The sequence below is a fragment of the Choloepus didactylus genome, chromosome X (genome assembly GCF_015220235.1).
Source record: "Choloepus didactylus isolate mChoDid1 chromosome X, mChoDid1.pri, whole genome shotgun sequence".
NCBI classification, from domain to species: Eukaryota; Metazoa; Chordata; class Mammalia; order Pilosa; family Megalonychidae; genus Choloepus; species Choloepus didactylus.
In genome coordinates this window covers 91,030,743-91,054,713 of record NC_051334.1, presented here as the reverse complement: position 1 = coordinate 91,054,713, position 23,971 = coordinate 91,030,743, and the positions used below count along the sequence as shown (strand labels likewise).

The 23,971-nt window shown below is 38.1% G+C and overlaps 2 protein-coding genes across 11 annotated transcripts in view; one reads left to right on the top strand and one right to left on the bottom strand.

Annotated features, from left to right (window-relative positions):
- LOC119522870 (SH3 domain-binding glutamic acid-rich-like protein) overlaps positions 1-23,971 on the bottom strand; it is a 218,851-nt gene that overhangs the window by 96,962 nt on the left and 97,918 nt on the right. For all 10 annotated transcript variants that reach the window (XR_005214549.1, XR_005214550.1, XR_005214552.1 and 7 more), the window contains exon 2: positions 10,532-10,717. Coding sequence is in view for 6 of the 10 variants with exons in the window: in XM_037821557.1 (XP_037677485.1) it covers positions 10,532-10,717 (186 nt within the window). In the remaining 4 variants the exon portion in view is untranslated. The remainder of the gene's footprint in view (positions 1-10,531; positions 10,718-23,971) is intronic.
- LOC119522868 (actin-related protein 3) lies at positions 5,145-7,244 on the top strand. Its single transcript, XM_037821554.1, has one exon. The coding sequence runs from the start codon at positions 5,195-5,197 to the stop codon at positions 6,449-6,451; it is 1,257 nt and encodes a 418-aa protein (XP_037677482.1). The 5' UTR covers positions 5,145-5,194; the 3' UTR covers positions 6,452-7,244.

Sequence of the window (23,971 nt, the reverse complement as noted above, 5' to 3'; positions counted from 1 at the left end):
GTACCATGTCATTACATGCATGTGGCTTCATAACCTTATCCCAGGCCCAGTGGAACTGGTCAAGACCCCAATGCCTGGGAAACCAGCCCTCCTTAAGTTGAGAAATATGGAAAAAACAACAGTTAAAGCAGTGCTCTAAAACAAACACAGGGCGTGCTGGCTGGTGAAAAACAGAACACCACTGGGAACCAGCAGACTTCTTTTACCCACACAAAGAAAACATGCTGTGGTGCCCAATGCCCATCCCCCACAGGCAGGCTGCGGTGGTTATAGGCGGATACTGGGGGACAGAGCTAATCTGGTAAATGACTGGCAAGAGGGACTTATATGCAGGACAAGACCCAGAAAAACAAGAGCTAAAAAATTCTGACCAGTTAAACAGGAGCTACATTAGAGGTCTAGAATATGTTGAACTGAATGCCAAAGAACAAATAGAGGACAAAGCCAACCAACAAGAAAACCCAAAGTAAAAGGGTGAAAACAACCTCTAGAATAAATAATCAAGGAAACTAATGCCAGTACACCAACAAAAAATTACGAGTAACACGAAGAAAAATGAAGCCATAGCTCAGTCAAAGGAACAAACTAACACTTCAAACAAGATACAGGAGTTGAAACAAGTAATTAAAGATGTTCAAACAAATGTACTAAATTCAAAAATCAAATCAACAAGCAGAGGCAAGATAGGGCAAAAGAGATGAAGGATATAAAGAAGACATTGGGTGAACATAAGGGAGAACTTGAAAGTTTGAAAAAACAAATGGCAGGGAGTGATGTCATCAAAATGGTGATGCAAACAGCTACTGAAAACTTCTCTCCAGAGATTCAATGAAAAAAAGGACAATTCTGAATTGTTTGAAACTCTGGAAGAGGATATATACTGGAGAAAGTCCCTGCAGATGCCAAATTGAAGAAAGAGAAGGAATATCAGGTAGGAATTCTCTGTCCCAGACCAGCTGGTGCTCTCCAACCCCCTCACTCAGTCTCCATGTGGGAAAGGCACAGAAACAGCAGATGGGAACACTCCCACCAGGGACATAGATTTTAAAATCTCTCACAACAGCGAAAAATACATTCAGTGTTTGAAGACCCAGTGGTCAGGGGAGGGCATTTCAAGGCCCATATCAGTGAGGGACAAAGAGACTGAGAAAACATGGATAGTGACTATTTCCAGCCCTGGTTCTGAAAGCCTTCCCCCACCCTTGAGGGAAGCAGCAGACAGCAGCTGTTTCCTTGCCTTGGAGACAGCCGGAGTGCTGGGTCACCTGAGGTAGTACTTTGCCACAGGTGGAGCCATGCATTGAGCCACATTTTGGCCAGCAAAGTAAGGACATAGGAATCCCGCAGTTTCAGCCTCACTGGGTCATGCAAAGCCTGAGTTCAGAGGCAAAGCAGCCTCTGAGGACAATTAAGTTACCAAACACCATCATCTGATGGACAGTCCAGAAAGTGCAAGAGAAGTAAAACACATTTTAATAGGTGCCTCAGACCCTTTCTTAGGTGCACAGAAGCTGGTCTACATGCCCTGTATGGAAATCTGGCCCTGTTTTGGCTGAGAAATAGGGAAGACTCAACTGTTAAAGCAGGGACTCGAAAGAAACCCAGGTCTTGCTAGCCAGTGGAAAACAGAGCACCACTGGAAGCCAGCAGATTTGTATTACCGCACACAGTGAACTTGCTGGGGTGCCCAGTGCCTACCTCCTAACCCTGTGGCAGGCCATGGTGGGTGCCTGATTCTGGGGGAAGACTGAAGGGCAGAGTCAATCTGACAACTGGCCAGAGAGAGATAAAAGAAAAGATAGAGATCGAAGTCAACCAACAAGAAAACCTTAGGCAAAAGAGAGAAAACAACCTCCAGAATAAGCCAATCAAGAAAAGCAGATGCTTAGACAGCAAAAAATCATGAGCCACATCAGGAAATGGGAAGATATGGCCCAGTCAAAGGAAGAAGTTAACACCTCAACTGAGATTCTGGAGTTGAAACAACTAATTATAGATGTTCAAGCATATCTTTTAAATCAAATCAACAAGTTGAGAGAGAATGTAACAAAAGACATGAAGGATATGAAGAAGACACTGGGTGATAATAAGGGAGAATTTATAAGCTTGAAAAAACAAATGGCAGAATTTATGGGAATGAAAGGCACAATAGAAGAGATGAAAAAGACAATGGAGACATACAACAGCAGACATGGAGAGGCAGAAGAAAGGATCAGTGAGCTGGAAGTCATGAAATCTGAAATCCTGCACACAAAGGAACAGATAGGGAAAATAATGGAAAAATATGAGCAGGGTCTCAGGGAAGTGAATGACAACATGAAACACACGAATATACATGTTATAGGTGTCTCAGAAGGAAAAGAGAAGGGAAAAGCAGCATAAGTAATAATAGAGGAATAATCAAATATTTCCTAACTCTTATGAAAGACATAAAATTACAGATCCAAGAAGCACAGCATATCCCAAACAAACTGATCCAAAAGACTTACTCCAAGACACTTACTAATCACATTTTCAAATGTCAAAGAGAGAATTCTGAAAGCAGCAAGAGAAAAGCAATCCATCACATACAAGGGAAGCTTGTTAAGACTAAGTGCGGATCTCTCAGTATAAATATGGAGGTGAGAAGGCAGTGGTATGATATATTCAAGATACTGAAAGAGAAAAACTGCCAACCAAGAATACTATATCTGGAAAATCTGTGCTTCAAAAATGAGGGAGAGTTTAAAATATTTACAGATAAACAGACAGTGAGAGAGTACGTGAACAGGAGACCTCTACAGGAAATACTAAAGGGAGTGTTACAGACAGATGGGAAAAGACAGGAGAGAGAGGTTTGCAGAAGACTGTAGAAATGAAGATATCAGGAGAAAGAAAGAGGGAAGACAGCAGGCATTTGATGTTGAAGGAGTATAGAATGTTCTAGAGAATTGTCCAGAAATGGACAGCACAATACTGTGTGATGGTAGCACAATATTGTAAGTACACTGAAAAAAGATGACTGTGAACACAGTTGAAAGAGGAAGATTAAGGGTATGTATGACACCAGAAGGAAAGACAGAAGATAAAGACTGGGACTTTATAAATTAGTGAAACCTAGCGTGGTCAAAGAGTGTAATTAAATGTACAAGTATTAGAATGCTTTTGCAAGAGGGAGCAGCAAGAAGGAATGAAGTTGTGAGGTATGCAACTAGGTGAATGGACTGTGAGGACAGTAGATTGAGTGAATAAGCCAGAAATGAAAGACAAACATTATAATGCCTCAGTAATATGGACAAATAATAACATGCAAACACTGAGAATTGAATCTGGGAACATGGGCTATCGGGATTATGTAAAGGTTCCTAGATTGCAAGCTCTTACAGCAGTCACGTCTACTCATGAGTTGTAACAGTTATTTCCAAAGTTTGATATTCTGAGCTGTTTGTGTGTGATGTGGTCAGTCCATGATACTTCAGGTGTCTGCCTGGGACTCAGCCAGAGTTTGGCAGCTGTGAGTGTCAGCATTGAGCATGAATCAACTGTTAAAGACACTGAAAAGGAGATCAGATTTTGATTGACGTTATGAATGAAATGGACTTGGTTGAGATGGGTAGATCAGACTAAAGGGTAGAAGATGATATTAACTGTTTTAAAACTTTGGCTTCTGTGCGAGACCAAAGCAAGAGCTGTTTATTTGGTTCAAAATTGATATTTTCTGTAGCACACTATATAATTTAACTTGTATGGTCAGTTTACTCAAATACTGTAATTACATGGAACCTTGACTAGGGAGTGGGATCATGTCTATTTGTACAAGTTAGCATGAAGCCACAATAAAACCTAGAGTGATTTTGGCAGAGAATAAAAATGCATTTGCAACCCCCCTTGAGGGACTAGGGGGAAAATGTGGAAATATTAAACATCCCCAGCTGGGGAATTCCTGATATTTTGCAATCATTGGGGAATACCAGCTTACTAGGCTGAGACCTTGATCTTGCAGCTTGCCTTTATGAAGCTTGTTATTGCAAAGGAGATGCTAAGCCTACTCATAATTGTGCCTAAGAGTCACCACAGAGGGCCTCTTTTGTTCCTTGGATATGGCCTTTCTCTCTCAGCCAATTCAGCAGGTTGCCTTCCTCCCTACATGGGACATGACTCCCAGGGATGTAAATCTCCCAGGCAATGTGGATTAGAACTCCCAGTGATGAGACTGAACTCTGCATCCTGTGATTGAGAAACCCCTCCTGACCAATATAGGGAAGAGAAATGAAACAAAATAAAGTTTTAGTGGCTGAGAGACCTCAAATGGAGTAGAGAGGTCATTCTGGAGGTAACTCTTACGCATTATATAGATATCCCTCTTTAGTTTTTAGTTTGTCAGAATAGTTAGAAGGAAATATGTCAAATTGTTAAATTGCAATCCAGTATCCTTGATTCTTGAAGGCGAGCATATAAACTATATGGCTTATATGGTGTGACTGTGTGATTGTGAAAACTGATGGCTCACACTCCCTTACCCAGTGTATGAACAAATGAGAAGAAAAATGGGGACAACAAGTAAATGAGTAATATGGGGGAGAAGGGGTATGAGATGTTTGAGTGTTCTTTTTACCTTTATTTTTATTCATATTTTTATTTTTTGGAGTAATGAAAATGTTCAAAAATTGATTGTGGTGATGAATGCACAACTGTAAGATGGCACTGAAAAACTGTTTTACACTTTGGATGATTGTATGGTATGTGAATATATTTCAATAAAAATGGTTAAAAAAACAAATAGCAGAAATTATGGGAAAGAAAAGCACAATAGAAGAGCTGAAAAACACAATGGAGACTTACAACATGAGATTTGAAGAGGGAGAAGAAAGGATTAGTGAACTAGAAGACAGGAAATCTGATATCCTACACAAAAAGGAATAGATAGGGGAAAGAATGGATAAATATGAGCAAGGTCTCAGGGAAATGTATGACAGCATTAAGTGCACAAATATACATGTCGAGGGCGGGGATTGCTTGCCTGGGTTGCGGAAGTGGTAGCCGCTGACTGAGCCTGCTGCCTTCTCGCTACTGCTTCGACTTCCCAGTTCCCCCCCGGACGGAGAGGGCGGCCCGGTTGTGGATGGTCAGATAGCCCCCATCTCCCGCCGCCAATCCCCGGCCCTAAGCAGCACGGAGCAGACGCCGGCAGTGGCAGCAGCAGGCGAGGAGGAAGATGGCGGGACGGCTGCCGGCCTGTGTGGTGGACTGTGGCACCGGGTATACAAAACTAGGATATGCTGGAAATACAGAACCACAGTTTATCATCCCTTCCTGTATTGCTATTAAGGAGTCAGCAAAAGTGGGTGATCAAGCTCAGAGGAGGGTGATGAAAGGTGTTGATGACCTAGACTTCTTCATTGGTGATGAAGCAATAGAAAAGCCTACATATGCAACAAAGTGGCCAATCCGCCATGGAATAGTTGAAGATTGGGACTTGATGGAAAGATTTATGGAGCAAGTGATCTTTAAATACTTAAGGGCAGAACCTGAAGACCATTATTTTCTTTTGACTGAACCTCCACTGAATACTCCAGAAAACAGAGAATATACCGCTGAAATAATGTTTGAGTCCTTCAATGTTCCAGGCTTGTACATTGCTGTGCAGGCTGTTCTTGCCTTAGCTGCATCCTGGACCTCCAGACAAGTAGGAGAACGGACATTGACTGGTACTGTAATAGACAGTGGAGATGGTGTCACTCATGTCATTCCTGTGGCTGAAGGGTATGTGATTGGCAGCTGTATTAAGCACATTCCAATTGCAGGACGAGATATAACGTATTTTATTCAGCAACTGCTGAGAGACCGAGAAGTAGGAATCCCGCCAGAGCAATCCTTAGAAACAGCTAAGGCAGTAAAGGAGCGTTATAGTTATGTCTGCCCAGATTTAGTAAAAGAATTTAACAAGTATGACACAGATGGGTCAAAGTGGATTAAGCAGTATACTGGAATCAATGCTATCTCAAAGAAAGAATTTTCCATTGATGTTGGTTATGAGAGATTCTTGGGACCTGAAATCTTTTTTCACCCAGAGTTTGCTAATCCAGACTTCACACAACCTATCTCAGAAGTAGTAGATGAGGTAATTCAGAATTGTCCTATTGATGTCAGGCGTCCTCTCTACAAGAACATTGTCCTCTCTGGAGGTTCAACCATGTTCAGGGACTTTGGACGTCGCTTGCAAAGAGATTTGAAAAGGACCGTGGATGCCAGGCTGAAATTAAGTGAGGAATTGAGTGGCGGTAGATTGAAGCCAAAGCCTATTGATGTACAAGTGATTACACACCACATGCAGCGATATGCAGTCTGGTTTGGGGGATCGATGCTGGCCTCTACACCTGAGTTCTACCAAGTATGCCACACCAAAAAGGATTATGAAGAAATTGGACCTAGCATTTGTCGTCACAATCCAGTGTTTGGAGTCATGTCGTAAAATTGACTTCTAGTTCCCGGGGCTAGGGCGGTGGGGAAGAGATCTTTCTGATTACCTGTTTTGTCTGGATGGCTGGTTTTGAAGTTTAAAGCCTGACTTGACAATAATAAGACCAAACATAATTATACAGGAATATTTTAATAAGTATATCACCATGCGAATGTTGAGGAAAGCTAAAATAAATAAGTGTTTTTCTTTAGATTGAATATTTGAATCTTATGTGTAACAAAAAGAAGTGGGTTTTAGTTCTTTCTGTGCCCTGATATTTTGTATATTATTGAATTATCCAAGATTTGATGGGATTTATCGGTATGTAGATAGCTCTATAGTGCTTGAATTGTACACATCTAAGTGTGCAGTGCAAGAGCTTGTTTATATTTCATACTTTTTATACTTTGAGGAAAAAGTCAAAGAAAAACTGTAGTATTTGAGGAAAAAAAGTGACCAAGTAACAAGATAAATTCTAAAAATAGCCTCATGCGACTTGACATACACACTCATGGGATTCCAGTTGTTAGGAATTGCTTCCACCCCTTTCCACCCTGTCAATGGTTTTCTTTGCAAGTGCTTTTGGAACTAAGAAGCTAGTATTTTGGATTAACTGATGCCTGCTAGTGCTTTCTGATTACTCGCATTCTGTTTCTTGCTTTAATAGAAAAGTAAAGACAAGACTGTTGGACCAGTATTGCAATCCTGTAGTGTCATTTCTTATTAAAAAACCAATAATTTGATGATGAAAATTGGTGTATTTAAAGCCTAACACCATTCTAATAAAGGCACACACTTCTTTTTACTACTTGTTTCGAGCTCTTTAATCTCTTTACAAGTTAACCAATCTATTTTCTTCAGACCTCTACAATAGTTCTTTAAAATCACAAGAGTTGGTTAGCAAACTGACTTTTATATGTGATCTATACAAATAATTGTGAACTTTTAATATGTTGAGTGCTTTCATTTTGATAACTGGATCTCCATTGGATATTTTCATTTGTATAAGTCATTTGCAGTTTGAAAATTTTTTTAGTGCCAGTCCCTGACATATCATGGAAAGTTAATTTTCTTTACATTTAAAAATATCTGGATCATGAAGAAAAAGTGATGGAAATAAATTAAAACTGAATTACCTTTTCTAATGTATTTTTTTAGAAGCAATGTACTTCTCCCTTGTGTTTGTGTATTTGATATGATTTCTAATTCTATTGGAATAGTGGCATTCGTTGAAATCCTAATAATGTGTGTGGTAGAAAATTTCTTGTGATCTTAAAATTTTTACTGGTTATTTATAGAACACTAATTGGGAGTTTTTATAGGCTTTTTAGAATTAAAACAATACCTACCTATGAATGCAATTATCTGTGAAAATAACACATAGGATCAGAATATTCCTATCTAGAACACATAAGTGTTTTGTTTGTTTTTACTATAAAGATAGAATTGGAGAGTAAACTTTTCACTTAAGAGAGAATTGGGATATTTAAAATTTTATTAATAATTTATGTGAATCTTACTACTTTGAGTATGGATATAAAGAACAGACTGTATGTCCTGTTGCTGTAGTAATAGTATCAGTATTTTTGTAAAATGAGTATCAAAGATCTTTTTTTTTACTTGATAAAGTGTTAAGTGAACATTGTAAAAAAAGAAAAACATTCAAACAGTACCAAAGAGTATATAGTAAAAAGTAGCTTTCTTTCCCAAAAAAAAAAAAAAAAAATATACATGTCATGGGTGTCCCAAAAGGAGAAGAGAAGGGAAAAGAGGCAGAAAGAATAATGGAGGAAATAATCAATGAAAATTTCCCATCTCTTACGAAAGACATAAAATTAGAGATACAAGAAGCACAGTGTACCGCAAACAGAATAGAACCAAATAGACCTACTGCAAAACACTTACCAATAAGACTGTCAAATGTCAAAGATAAAGAGAGAATTCTGGAAGCAGTGAGAAACATGATCCATCACATACAAGGGAAGCTTGATAAGACTATGTGTGGATTTCTCAGCCCAAACAATGGAGGCAAGAAGGCAGTAGTATTATATAATTAGCATACTAAAAGAGAGAAACTGCCAGTCAAGAATTTTGTATCTGGCAAAACTGTCCTTCATAAATGAGGAAGAAGTTAAAATATTTTGAGACAGAAACTGAGAGTGTTTGTGAACAAGCGACTGCCTTTTTTAGCCCTAAGTAGCTTATCTGCTCTTACTAGATTATTGTTCCCCCTTCACTAGTTGCTGTCTACCTTTAGGTCCCCTACATTTTACAATATAAAATATTTATTTTACATTTTTCATGGAGTTCACATTAGTGGTAACATACAGTATCTCTCTTTTTGTGTCTGGCTTATTTCACTGAGCATTATGTCTTCAGTGTTCATCCATGTTGTCATATGTTTCATGACATCATTCCTTCTTACTGCTGAGTAGTATTCCATACTGTGTATATACCACATTTTGTTTATCCACTCATCTGTTAAAGGACATTTGGATTGTTTCCATTTCTTGGCAATTATGAATAACGCTGCTATGAACATTGGTGTGCAAATATCTGTTCATGTCACTGCTTTCAGTGGAATGTGGAAATATTAAACTTCCCCACCTGGGGAATTACTGATATTCTCACAAGCATTGGTGACTACCAAGTTAGAAGGCCAAGCTTACAGTCTTGGGGCTTGTACTTATGAAGCTTGTTACTGCAATGGAGAATCTTGGCCTACTTATAATTGTGCCTAAGAGTCACCCCCAGAGAACCTCTTTAGTTGCTCAGATGTGGCCTCTCTCTAAGCCAACTCAGCAGGTAAATTCACTGCCCTCCCCCTTACATGGGACATGTCTCCCAGGGGTTTAAATCTCTCTGTCAATGTGGGACTTGACTACTGGTGGTGAACCTGGACTGGGAGTCATGGGATTGAGAAATCCTTCTTGACCAAAAGGGGGAAGAGACATGAAATAAAATAAAGTATCAGTGGCTGAGAGATTTCAAATAGAAGTGAGATGTCATTCTGGAGATTATTCTTATGCATTATATAGATATTCCTTTTTAGTGTTTAGCATATTGGAATAGCCCCTTTCTAGTTTTTAGTGTATTGGAATAGATAGAAGGATATACCTGAAGCTGTTGAACTGCAACCTAGTAGTCTTGATTTTTGAAGATTATTGTATAGCTATGTAGCTTACACAGTGTGACTGTGCGATTGTGAAAACCTTTTGGCTCACTCTCCATTTACCCAGTGTATGGACAGATGAGTAGAAAAATGGGAAAAAAATTGAATTATGGAGTATAGGGGAGATTGGATCTTTTGGGTGTTCTTTATTTTTATTCTTGTTTCTATTTTTTTTTTGGAGTAATGAAAATGTTCAAAAATTTATTTTGTTGATGAATGCACAACTATGTGATTGTACTGTGAACCACTGATTGTGCACTGTGGATGACTGTAGTGCATGTGAGTATATTTCAATAAAACTGAATTTTAAAAAGTTACTTAAATATGCAATTAATGAAGAATGAAGGAAACCACTCCATGTTTTAAATGAAGATTAAACAAGATGGCATATTTGAAAGCACCATTAACAAAGTTAAAACTCAATTTTTTGATTCCTTCTTTCCTTCTATAAGTTCAATAGCTAACCAAAAATTTTATGAAAATCCATTAACACCAAAATAAAATTACTACTAGCTTCAAGGAGAAAATAAGTTATTCTGCATTTTTAACCAATTTTCCTCTAAAGAACTCAAATAGGTGACTTCTTTTCAGAGGTATCTTAATGAACAAACCAGAAACAATACAATTGCTCTAGTTGAATCTAAGATGAAGAATGTAAGGCCAACTATGTGTTCAAGGTCTGTATTTACACATTTACAGGCAATTTGTGTGTGTGTGTTTATGAGTAACCCCACTTGCCTCCTACTAGAAGACAAAATATTCCACCTGCCCAGGATGAAATGTAGAGGATGAATAGGAGAATATTTGGGTGGGGATAGTAGTTGAAAGGGATAGGACAGATTTGGGGCAATCCATTTCAATAAACAAGAATTTAAATTACAATCCATTTCAATAAACAAGAATTTAAATTGTCTCCTTACCCCACGGTACTGGCTTTCATTGAAAATTTGAGGTGGCAGGGGATACCCTGTGGCTGGTCGACTGTTTTCAGGTACATTTTCTCTCATCCACTTCCGATTCTCTTCATTGGCTGCAATATCTTTTTCTTCAAATCCTATTTTGTTGGCTTCCAAGAAACCAAGCACATCTTGCTGTTTCTTCTTAATCTAGGACCCAAATGAAGAGAAACCATATTGCTAAGCAAACAGCTTTTGGGTTGTTTTTATTTTCAAGTTTATTAACGGTCAGTTTATTGAATTAGGAGAAATGAATTCAAACATGGATCAAAATGTATGGTTTTACAGAAGGTATGCTTTTCCCTCTTTATTATCTTATTAATGATGTCTTCCAAATGGGTTGAAGAGCTTTTAGTCACAGTTCCTTTTGTCAACTGGACCTTTTCCTTTTCCCATTGAAAATTCCCACATCTAATAATGCAGCAGGGATAGCTGATGATATCAACAGCCTAAGGTAGTGCAGTTATCTCCGAAGTGTGTATAGTGGCAAACAGTATTTTCTGATTGACTACAAGCTCCTTTTTAGTTTCAGCCTTGTTGAAACTTTTCCCAAACCACCCGAGTCTAATTTCCTATTTTAACAAGCATCATACAGTTTAAAAAATGAATCTTTACTTGACAATATTGCAAGGCATCAGCCATTCTGAGTCTCATTTCTCATTGTTCAGAAAAGAAACTGAAGTGGAAGATGTTGGAGCTAAACCTTTCTGTATACTAAATTTGGAATATAACAGTACCATGAATTAGCCCTTAACATTTGCTAATGTATCTTTCATGTGTGTTTGTGCCACCTCTTCAACTGGATTAATATGTAGGGGTGACACACTTGTTTTATCTCATTAAACCAAGGATAAAGCTTTTAAAACAATATAAATAATATTTTTAAAAGAGGTTACCCCTGATATGCATTTGTATTAGAACCTGAATTTATACATCTTTGCTAATTTGCCCATATTTGGAACCATTACTTAAAATTGTCTAGGCTGTGGGAAGATGATGAAATAGGGGAGGCAGAGCAAACTCACCCTCATGAAATAACTAGAGAAAAGGCGGAAAATGACAGGGACAGTGGTTCCAGGGTATCAGCAGCTAGGGAAGGAACTCTACAATATATAGTGAGAACTTGGTTGAAAGCACAGAGAAATTACATCTGAAAGGACAGGGTGAATTTACTCAACTGGGACCAATGCTGGGGCTGGCAGCTATGAGCCAGCTGGCTGAGCAGGGGAGGGAGGAACTCTCCATTCCCATACCCATCTCAGCAATTAGCTAGGGAGATAACTCTTCTCAACTCCATGGTCATGAGCTCCCATGAGGGAACACAGGAACCAGTGGAACTGTGTTGACTACACAGGAAACTTGGTGCATTTACTATTCCTCCATGGAAGTCCATGGTGCACATGGGTTGAGGCAGGGATAAGTGAGTATGACACAAGAAGCACCAGGAGCCCCTCACCAATCCCAGAGGCTCAGGGGTGAATGGTGGGCAGGGACCTTGAGGGATGACTAAAAGTGGGGCACTTCTGAACTGGCTGAGGGCTAGGAAGGGTGAGATTTGTAGTCCCACAGCCTGAGAATGATCTACATCGAGGCCTTGGAATCACCAGACCCACTGTGCCCTCAAACAGACTCTCTGCCCAACTGTACAGGGCCCACCCCCATGCCCAGGGCTAGCAGGCCTCAGCACACACAGAGAACTGCTGCACTGATTGGATTTCCACATGGTTTGGACCCCACCCAGTGTGCAGCTGCAGTCAGGGAAAAGCAGGTTTGAGGGGAACAGATGGCTCAAGAGTGCCAGCTGCTAGGAAGACAGGGAAAGTGCACTCCAGCAAGTTGTGGTTCTGCCAGATTTTATATAAATCTCCAAATAATATTGCATTTCCCAGAATAACCATATCAATATAAGCAAATACCTCAAAGTCAACAGAAAGTCACAAACATATGAAATTCCAAGATATGGAAAAGTCAAATGACCAAATTAAAAAGCCAGAGGAGACACAGAACTTGGAGCAATTAATCAAATAAGTACATACAAATCTCCAAAACAACTTTAATGGGTTGACTACAGACATAAAGGACATCAAGATGTATCCAGAAGAGCATAAAGAAAAATTTTAAATAGTAAATAGAAAAATGTCAGATTTTATTAAAATGAAAGATACTGTGGATCAAATAAAAAATATACTAGACACACACAACAGCAGATTTGAGGAGGCATAACAGGAATAAGGGAACTATAGGACAGACCAACTGAATGAAAAGGAACAAAAGAACAAGTGGAGAAAAAAAATGAAAAATTTGAAATGGATTGCAGGGAAATGATGGACAACATGAAGCACACAAATATAAGAATTATTGGTGTACCAGAAGGAGAAGAGAAGAATAAAGGGATAGGAAGAGTATTCAAGGAAATAGTTGGGAAAAACTTCCCCTTATAAAATGCATAAATATGCAAATCAAAGAAGCCCAGCAAACTCCAAATAGAATAAATCCAAATAGACACAGTACAAGTCATAAATTAATCAGATTGTCAAATGCTGAAGAGAAGGAGAAAGTCCTGAAAGCAGCAAGAGAGGAGCAATTCACCAGATGGAGGGGAAACCACACAAGACAAAGTACTGACTACTCAACAGTCACCAAAGAAATGAGAAGGCAATGGTATGACATACTTAAGATCCAGAAAGAGAAAAATTGCCAGCCAAGAATTCTTTATCTAGCAAAGCTGTCTCAAAAGTGAGGAAGAGTTTAAAATTTTCACAAAAAATGCTGAGAGATTTTGTTAACAAAAGACCTGTCCTGCAAGAAATACTAAAGTTCTACCAGCCCCCAAAAAAGGAGAGAGAGAGGTCTAGAGAAGGGCATGGAACTGAAGAGTATTAGTAAGAGTAATATAAGGGGAAAAAAGGAGGGGGGGATAGATCTGACAAAAACCAAAGGATAAGATGGTTGGTTCAAGAACTGCCTTTAGCTGTTTTGCCCACACTTACCCCCTTCAAGTGTGTACATTCTCATCAAACTTTTTGGCTGTACACACTGATTAGTCCTTGAATTGTTTCCTGTGACTGAGTTGAGAAGCCTCACAGCATCAGCCTTTGGATGAGATCTCAACCTCTCTGAGAGCTTCTGGGGCTCTCTGGCATCAGTACCACCCTGATTCTCTGATTAAGAAGCACTGTACTTTTCTAGACAAAAATTGATGCCAAAATCACCCTAGAACTTACTACTGCTCACAGATTAATGCCTGAGCCATGTTGGCTTTCAGGCTTTCCTTTGTTTCATAGAAACCAGTTTACACATTTGGACTGGTTATGGAAGAAAGGTTCTAAAAAGCCTCTGGGGAAGGAATGAATCTGAGGCTAAAGAAGATAGACTCATCCACACTTCCCCCATCTTCTCAACTGGGCTTCCTGTCACCACAGCATGATCATATTTATTCTCCCTTCACTTTGTTTTTTTTTATAGAAGTGATAACTTTCCAAGTGCAATTTAAAAAGTAGCTAGAGGGCAAATTTCAAAGAATATTATAGGTTACAGTTCCACAGTTTCAGTTATTTCCTTATTGTGAAATATATATATATATATATATATATACAAAGAGGTGATAGCTTTCAAATTATAAGTTACCAAGTAGATATAGAAAAAATTGCAAAGGATGCTTTATGTTACAGTTCCATCATTTCAATTCTTTCCTTCTAGCTATTCTAATACCCTAGAAACTAAGAAAAATAAAATTATATAAAGATTCAGTATTCGTAACCCTTTGTTAAATTCCATCTTGTCTGTTGCTACCCCTTCCTCTAGTTTAATCACTTTCCCAATCTTCTAGGATGTCTAGGCAGTGACCACCCTAACTTGTTCATGTTAAAAAGGGGTGTCAAATTTATGAGAATAAGGGACACATCTAGTTGATGTTCTTGAAGTGGCTACTGCCTCTGGGTTTTGGGACTTAGCTGGCATAGGAAGTCTCTGAAGAATTTAAGATTCTGAAGAATTAAACTTAGTGAGTGAAACTTTTATAGAGTCTCAGATAGGGATCCAATTATTCTTTAAGATTTTTGGGACTACTGTTGACATGGTCTTATCATACTGTGGTCATTTGGCATATCTAGGTGAAGCTTGCATCGGATTAACCACCAGAACAGCCTCTTGACTCTATTTGAATTCTCTTAGCCACTGAAACCTTATTTTGTTGTCTTTTTCCCCCTTTTTGTCAAAAAGGCATTCTCAATCCCTCAATGCCAGGGTCAGGCTCATTCCTGGAACCCTTGTCCCACACCACCAGGAAGACTCATTCATCTGGGGGATCCTGTCCCACTTCAGGGTGAGGGTGATGAATGTATTTGCAGAGCTAAGCTTAGAGTAATCCACATTTGAGCAAAAAAAAAAGGTTCTCTGGAGGTGACTTCTAAGCATAATTATAGGTGGGATTAACATCCCCTTTACAATCATAAATTTCATCCAAACAAGCCTCAAGATCAACAGATTGAGTTATAAAGCAGGGGGTCCTAAGTTCACAAAGCATATGTTATGTTCACAATAATCCATAACTCACATTATCATTGCTTAGTTGTACAAACCTCATCACTCTCCATTTCATACAATTCTTATGACCCCAAACATCTTGTAGCTCTTGTCAGCCCTTAATTATTTGTCCCTAGTATTTGTGTAGTACTAGTATGGTATTGCTATTAATCATAGTCCCTAGCATGAAATATGTAGATTTTTCCCATATACCATTCTGTTGTCAACTCTCTGTGCCAGTGTCATACCTTAGAAGTATATTATGCAAGCCCCTATCTATATTTGTGGTGAACTGTGGGAAACATGGCTTTAAACAAACCCTTTCAATCCTATTCACGTTCAATACAGCTCTGATACTTATAATCCCATTAATAATCATTACCCCTATTCATTACCATACCTTTGAATTCACCATCATTAACATATCTGACCACATCAGTTTATCATTCCCCCTCACTATTGTCTATCATTAGGTCCCCATTACTCTATAAGGCATTGATTTTACATTGTTCAGAGTATTCATAGAAGTGGTAACACACAGTATCTCTCCTTTTGTGTCTGACTTATTTCACTCAACATCATATCTTCAAGGTTCATCCATGTTGCTATATGTTTCAGGAACTTGTCACTTCTTACTACTGCATAGTATTCCATCATATGTAAATGCCACGTTTTGTTTACCCACTCATCTGTTGAAGGACACTTGGATTGTTTCCATCTCTTGGCAATTGTGAACAATGTTGCTATGAACATTGGTGTACAAATGTCTGTGTCACTGCTTTCAGATATTCTGTATATATATTGAGAAGTGGAAATGCTGGATCATGGGGTAATTCAATATCTAGTTTTCTGAAAAACTGGCAAAATGTCTTCCACAGCAGCTATACCTGTATACATTCTCACCAGCAATGAATAGAAGTTCCAATTTCTCCACATCCTCTCCAGCATTTATTGTTTCCTGTTTGGTTTTTTACAGGCAGCCATTCTTAATGGTGTGAGATGGTATCTCCTTGTGGTTTTGATTTGCATTTCCCTAACACCTGGTGAAGATGAACATTTTTTCATGTGTTTTTTAGCCATTTGTATTTCATCTTCAGAAAAATACCTTTTCATATCTTTTGCCCATTTTATAATTGGGCTGTTTGTGCTGCTGTTGTTGAGTTGTAGGATTTTTTATATATGCAGGATTACAGTCTCTTATCAGATATACGGTTTCCAAATAATTTCTCCCATTGAGTTAGCTGCCACTTCACCTTTTTGACAAAGTTTTTTGAGGCAAAGAAGCTATTGATTTTGAGGAGTTCCCATTTATCTATTTTTTCTTTTGTTGCTTGTGCTTAGGGTGTAAGGTCTAAGAAATGACTTCCAAATACTAAGTCTTGAAGAAGTTTCCCTACATTATCTTCTAGGAGTTTTATGGTACTGTCCTTTATATTGAAGTCTTTGATCAATTTTGAGTTAATTTTTGTATAGGGTGTGAGGTAGGGGTCCTTTTTCATTCTTTTGGATATGGCTATCCAGTTCTCCCAGCCCCATTCATTGAAGAAACTGTTCTATCCCAGTTCAGTCAAGTTGGGGATCTTATCAAAAACCAGTTGCTGTATATCAGGGGTTCTATTTCCAAACTCTCAATTTGATTCCTTTGATCAATATGTCTATCTTTATGCCAATACCATGCTATTTTGACTACCATAGTTTTATAGTAGGCTTCAAAGTCTGGAAATGTAAGTCTTCCCACTTCATTCTTCTTTTTTAGGATGTTTTTGGCAATTCGAGGCAACTTTCCCTTCTAAACAAACTGATAACTAGCTTTTCCAAGTTTGCAAAGTAGGTTGCTGGAATTTTGATTGGAATTGCATTGAATCTGTAGATTGGTTTGGGTAGAATTGACATCTTATCAATGTTTAGTCTTCATATCCAAGAGCATGGATTATTTTTCCACCTATTAAGATCCTTTTTTATTTCTTTTAGTAAAATTCCGTAAATTTCTGTGTAGAGGCGTTTTACATCCTTGGTTAAGTTTATTCCTATGTACTTGATTTTTTTATTTGCTTTTGTGAATGGAATTTTTTTTCATTGCCCTTTCAGTTAGGTCATTATTTGTGTATAAGAACATTAGCAATTTATGTACATAAATCTTGTATCTTGACACTCTGCTGTATTTGTTTAATCTGTTTATTAGCTCAAATAGCTTTGTGGTCAAATTCTCAGGAATTTCCAAATATAAGATAAGATCATCTGCAAATAATTACAATTTTACTTCTCCCTTTCCAATTTGGATACCTTTTATATCTTTGTCTTGGCAAATTGCTCTGTCTAGTACTAGCATTCAATGGAATGCAACTAGAAATCAACAACCACCAAAGAATCAGATCTTTCACAAATATTTGGAGGTTAAACAACACACTCCTAAACAACCAGTGGGTCAAAGAAGAAATTGCAAGAGAGACTGGTAAATATCTAAAGACAAATGGAAATGCAAACACGACATATCAAAACCTGTTGGATGCAGCAAAGGCAGTACTGAGGAGGGAAGTTTAAAGCTCTAAATGCATATATCAAAAATGAAGAAAGAGCTAAAACCAAAGACCTAACTGAACAACTGAAGAGGCTAGAGAACATCAGCAAACTAACCCTAAAGCAAGTAGATGAAATAACAAAGATTAAAGCAGAAATAAATGAGTTGGAAAACAACAAAAAAAAAACAACAAAAAAAATAGAAAGAATAAAGAAAACCAAAGATTGGTTCTTTGAGAAGATCAATGAGATTAAAAGACCCTTAGCTAGACTGACAATTTCAAAAACAGAGAAGACTCAAATAAATAGAATCAGAAATGAAAATAGGATAATTACTAGAGATCCCTAAGAAATTAAAAAAAAAAATAAGAAGATACTATGAACAACTGTATGCCAACAAACTAGACAATTTAAAGGAAATATACAGTTTCTTGGAAGCACATGAACAACCTAGACTGACCCAAGAAGAAATAGAAGACCTCAACAAACCAATCACAAGCAAAGAGATACAATCAGTCATCAAAAATCTACCTACAAATAAAAGCCCAGGGCCCAGATGGCTTCACAGGGGAATTTTACAAAACTTTCCAAAAAGAATTGACAGCATTCCTGCTCAAATTCTTTCAAATATTTGAAGAAAAAGGAAAACTACCTAACTCATTTTATGAAGTTAATGTCACTCTGATACCAAAACCAGAAAAAGATACTACAAAAAAGGAAAACTACAGGCAATCTCCCTAATGAATATAGATGCAAAAATCCTACACAAAATCCTTTCCAATCAAATCCAAAGGCACATTAAAAGAATTATACACCACGAGCAAGTGGGATTCATGCCTGGCATGCAAGGGTGGTACAATATAAGAAAATCAATTAATGTAATTCAACACATTAAGAAATCACAAGGGGAAAATCAAATGATCATCTCAATAGATGCTGAAAAAGCATTTGACAAAATTCAACATCCCTTTTTTGATAAAAACACTTCAAAAGGTAGGAATTGAGGGAAACTTCCTCAAAAGGGCACATATGAAAAACCCACAGCCAGCATAGTACTCAACAGTGAGAAGCTGAAAGCCTTCCCCTAAGATCAGTTTGAGATAAGGATGCCCACTGACACCACTATTATTGGACACTTTGCCTTTTACACAAATAACCCCAGATATCCTTTGTCAACAGCTTTGTCATGGCCATCTGAAGGATAATCACAAAACTCTGCCTTTAGGACTTAGGAACAGTGCCTGCAAAAGAGCAAGTATATCCCAGCATGGGCATGAGTAGCTTGAAATTGCTGAAGTATGTCCTATTTGTTATCAATTTGATCTTTTGTTTCTGTGGCTGCTTCATTTTCATCTTTGGGATCTACTTCCTGATCCACAGCAACTTTGGCATGCTCTTCCATAACCTCCCTTCACTCTGGGCAATGTGCTCATCATAATGGGCTCCATTAACGTGGTGGTTGCCTTCCTGGGCTGTATGGGCCAATCAGGGAGAACAAGTGCCTGCTTAGGTAGTTCTATCTCCTGCTGATTATCCTCCTTGCTGAAGTGACCTTGGGCAACCTGCTCTTTGTGTATGAACAGAAGCTGAGTGATTATGAGTCTGAGGGTCTGACAAGGAGGATCCAGCATTACCATTCAGACAACAGCACAAAGCAGCATTGGACTCCAGCCATTTCTGCAATGTTGCAGTGTTAAGTGGCACAAGTGATTGGATCAGTGGCCCACCAGAATCTTGCCCCAAAGATCCACCAGTTAAGGGTTGCCACCTGAAAATAGAACTGTGGTTTCATTCCAATTTCCTGTATATTGGAATCATCACCATCTGTGTATTTGTGATCCAGGTGTTTGGGATGTCCTTGGCACTGACCCTGTACTGCCAGATTGATAAAACCATTGAGGCCCTATGCTGGAGAGATTCATTTCATTTATGGAAGTCCAAAATCACTTGTAGCATGAAGCCCTAAATGATCACCTCCTTGACTGCAACCTTTGCCCTCCTCTCATCTCTTCCTTATTTTGGTCCCTTTCTCATACAACCAGGGAACGGAGTGTTACCCAGGGACTTCCCATCTCAGACAGTAAAACAATCATATGCCCAGTTGTGGCAGAAGCCATTCCCCTCCTAGTGGTGACACTAATATGTAAGGATTTTCTGGACATGAGAGGTCCAGAGAACCTGTGGCACTAATAGCACAAGATGAAAGGATGGATTCAGAATTTGAATTTTGGTATCTTTCCATTGTCAAACCAGTCTCCAGCTTTTAAATCATGCCCAGTCCACTTTTCAAAGTCAAGCAAGACACAAGCTGAAGGAAGTTTGGGGCCAGATAATTGTCAAAACCATCTATTTTCTTTTGAATGGTGGTCTTGCTAGAGGAATAACAATGTACTCTTTCCCTAAATGGTGGGATTCCTTTTAGTTTGCTTATTATAGGGCTTTGTTGATTTATTCTAAGTCATTGCAGAGGAAACTTTTCAGTGATTTATAACCTGACATCAACTGGTCTCTTAGCCCCTGATTTACATTGCCCTGGAGGAACTCAGAAGAATTCTGGTGCTATTTTCCTATCAGATAAAGTTCCATATGTGTATTATTTTAACTCTTCAATAAATAAAATAGTTTATGATCTCGAAAGAGAGCTGCTTTTACAGTAATAACTTCAAAATGAATGGATTAAACTTCCCAATTAAAAGATACAGACTGGCAGAATGGATTAAAAAGTATGGTCCATCGAGATGTTGTTTACAAGAGACTCATCTTAGACCCAGTGACAGAGATTGAAAGTGAAAGGATGGAAAAAAATATTCCACACAAGCTGCAGCCAAAAGAAAGGGATAGCCATAACAATATCATAAAAAATAGACTTGAAATTCAAAGATGTCATAAGAGAAAAAGAATTACAATGTATATTAATTAAAGGGGCAATTTTCCAAGAAGAAATAATAGTAAATGTTTATGCACCCAATCAAGGGTCTCCAAAATAAATGAGACAAACATTGGCAAAACTGAAGGGAGCAATAGATGTTTCTACAACAGTGGGAGACATCAATATACCACTCTCTTCTATAGATAGAACAACTAGACCAATAAGGAAATCTGGAACCTAAACAATGTGATAAATGAATTCAGACTTAACAGACATATTTAGATAATTGCAGCCCAAATTATCAGGATATAAATTCTTCTCTAGCATTCATGGAACATTCTTGAGGATAGATCATATGCTGGGGCATGAAACATGTCTCAACAAATTTTAAAAGATAGAAATTATTCCAAGCACATTCTCTGACCACAACGGAATCCATCTGGATATCAATAACCATGACAGAACCAAAACTTTCACAAATATATGTAGGTTAAACAACGTACTCCTAAACAATCAGTGAGTCAAAGAAGAAATTGCAAGAAAAATCAGTAAATACCTAGAGACAAATGAAAATGAGAACACAACATATCAAAGCCAATGGGATGCAGTGAAGGCAGTGCTGAGAGGGAAATTTATAGCTCTAAATGCATATGTTAAAAAGGAAGAAAGCTAAAACAAAGACCTAATGAACTGAAGAATCTAGAGAATGAACAGCAAACTACCCTAAAGCAAGTAGAAGAAAAATAACAAAGATTACAGCAGAACTAAATGATCTGGAGACCACCACCAACAACAAAAACAATAGAGAGAATAAATAAAACCAAGGGTTGGTTCTTAGAGAAAATCAACAAGTTCGACAAACCCTTAGCTAGACTGCCAAAGTAAAAAAGAGAGAAGACCCCAATGAAACAAAATCAGAATTGAAAGTGGGGTCATTATTATGGATCCCAAAGAAATTTTAAAAAATCATAAAAAGATACTATGAACAACAGTATGCCAACAAATTAGACAACTTAGAGAAAATGGATAATTTCCTGGGAACACACAAACAACTTAGACTGACCCGAGAAGAAATAGAAGACTTCAACAAATCAATCACAGCTAAAGAGATCCAGTCATCAAAAATATTCCTACAAAGAAAATCCCAGGGCCCGATGGCTTCACAGGTGAATTTTAGCAACTAAAAAAATCAAGTACCTAGGAATAAACTTGACCAATGATGTAAAAGACCTCTACACAAAAAGTTACAAAACATTACCAAAAGAAATCAAAGACCTGAATAGGTGGAAACATATTCTGTGTTCATGCACAGGAAGGCTAAAGGTCGTTAAGATGTCAATTGTAACCAAACTGACTTACAGATTCAATGCAATTCCAATAAAAATCCCAACAAAATAATTTGCAGATTTGGAAAAGCTAGTTACCAAATTTATTCGAAAGGGAAAGGGGCCCTGAATTGCCAAAACATCCTAAAAAAGAAGAATGAAGAGGGAGGACTTACACTTCCTGACTTTAAAACCTACTATAAAGCCACAGTGGTCAAAACAGCATGGTACAGGCACAAAGATAGAAATATTGATCAATGGAATTGAATTGACAGTTAACAGTAACATTGTAATATTCCTCCACTAATTGTAGCAAAGGAAATATACCAAAGCTAAATGTCTATAGGAGGGGGATTACGGGATACTTGGTGGTGGTTGTCTGAACTATTTATTCATTTTATTTGTATTTTTTCTTTTATTTTTTATTCAAGATTTTTCCCTTTTTTCTTTTTTCTCCTCTTCCTCTTTTTGTACTGAATAAATGGAAATGTCCACATATAGATTGTGGTTGTGAATGCATAACTATGTGATTATACCAGGAACCACCAATTGTTTATCTAGGCCAGAATATTTAAAAAGTAAACAAGGGGATAGAAGTGGTACAGAAAATGTGGAGGGATGTAGCTAATCATTTCTGGTGGGGAAGTAGAATGTTGCAGCCCATCTGGAGGGTAGTGTGGTGGTTCCATAGGAAGCTAAGAATGGGGCTTTCATATGGTCCTGCAACATTATTGGGTATGTACTTGGAAGAACTGAGAGGATGGACATGAATGGACATTTGCACACTGGTGTTTATGGCCACAGTATTCACAATTCACAATGGATGGAGGCAGCCTAGGGGCACATTGAATGTTGAATGGAATGGTGAACTGTGGTGTATATGTACAATGGAATATTGAGTGGCTACAAGAAGAAATGAAGTTGTGAGGCATGCAACTAGGTAAATGGACCTTGAGGACAGTATGTTGAGTGAAATAAGCCAGAAATGAAAAGACAAACACTATAATGCCTCACTAATATGGACTAAAATGTGCAAATGCTGAGAATTGAATCTGACAGCATAGCTTATCAGGGGAAGACTTATTGTAATGGTTCCTAGATTGTAAACTGTTACGGCAGTTACATCTATTCCTGAGTTGTAATGGTTATTTCTAGATTGTGAGATGCTGAGCTCTTGTTATAACCGGGTTGGTCCCTGAAACTTCAGGTATTTGTGTGACACCTGAGACACAGAACTACAGTTCAGTAGCTAAAAATGTCATTACCCCAAACAGCAAATGTTAAAAGAAGTTGAGAGAGATCAGAAATCAATTCGAGATATGAACGACATGGTCTTGGTTGGGACTAAGGTAAATCAGACTAAAGGGTAGAGGATGATATTGACTGTGTTTTAAAACTTAAGCTTCTGTGTGAGACCAAATGTAGAGATGTGTATTTGGTGGAAAATCTTTCTCTGTAGCATGCTATATAATTTTTTTTTTAATCATCATTTTATTGAGATATATTCACATACCACGCAGTCATACAAAACAAATTGTACTTTTGATTGTTTACAGTACCATTACATAGTTGTACATTCATCACCTAAATCAATCCCTGACACCTTCATTAGCACACACACAAAAATAACAAGAATAATAATTAGAGTGTAAAAGAGCAATTGAAGTAAAAAAGAACACTGGGTACCTTTGTCTGTTTGTTTCCTTCCCCTACTTTTCTACACATCCATCCATAAACTAGACAAAGTGGAGTTTGGTCCTTTTGGCTTTCCCAATCCCATTGTCACCCCTCATAAGCTACATTTTTATACAACTGTCTTCGAGATTCATGGGTTCTGGGTTGTAGTTTGATAGTTTCAGGTATCCACCACCAGCCACCCCAATTCTTTAGAACCTAAAAAGGGTTGTCTAAAGTGTGCATAAGAGTGCCCACCAGAGTGATCTCTCGGCTCGTTTTGGAATCTCTCTGCCACTGAAGCTTATTTCATTTCCTTTCACATCCCCCTTTTGGTCAAGAAGATGTTCTCCGTCCCACGATGCCGGGTCTACATTCCTCCCCGGGAGTCATATTCTACGTTGCCAGGGAGATTCACTCCCCTGGGTGTCTGATCCCACGTAGGGGGGAGGGCAGTGATGTCACCTTTCAAGTTGGCTTAGCCGAGAAGAGGGC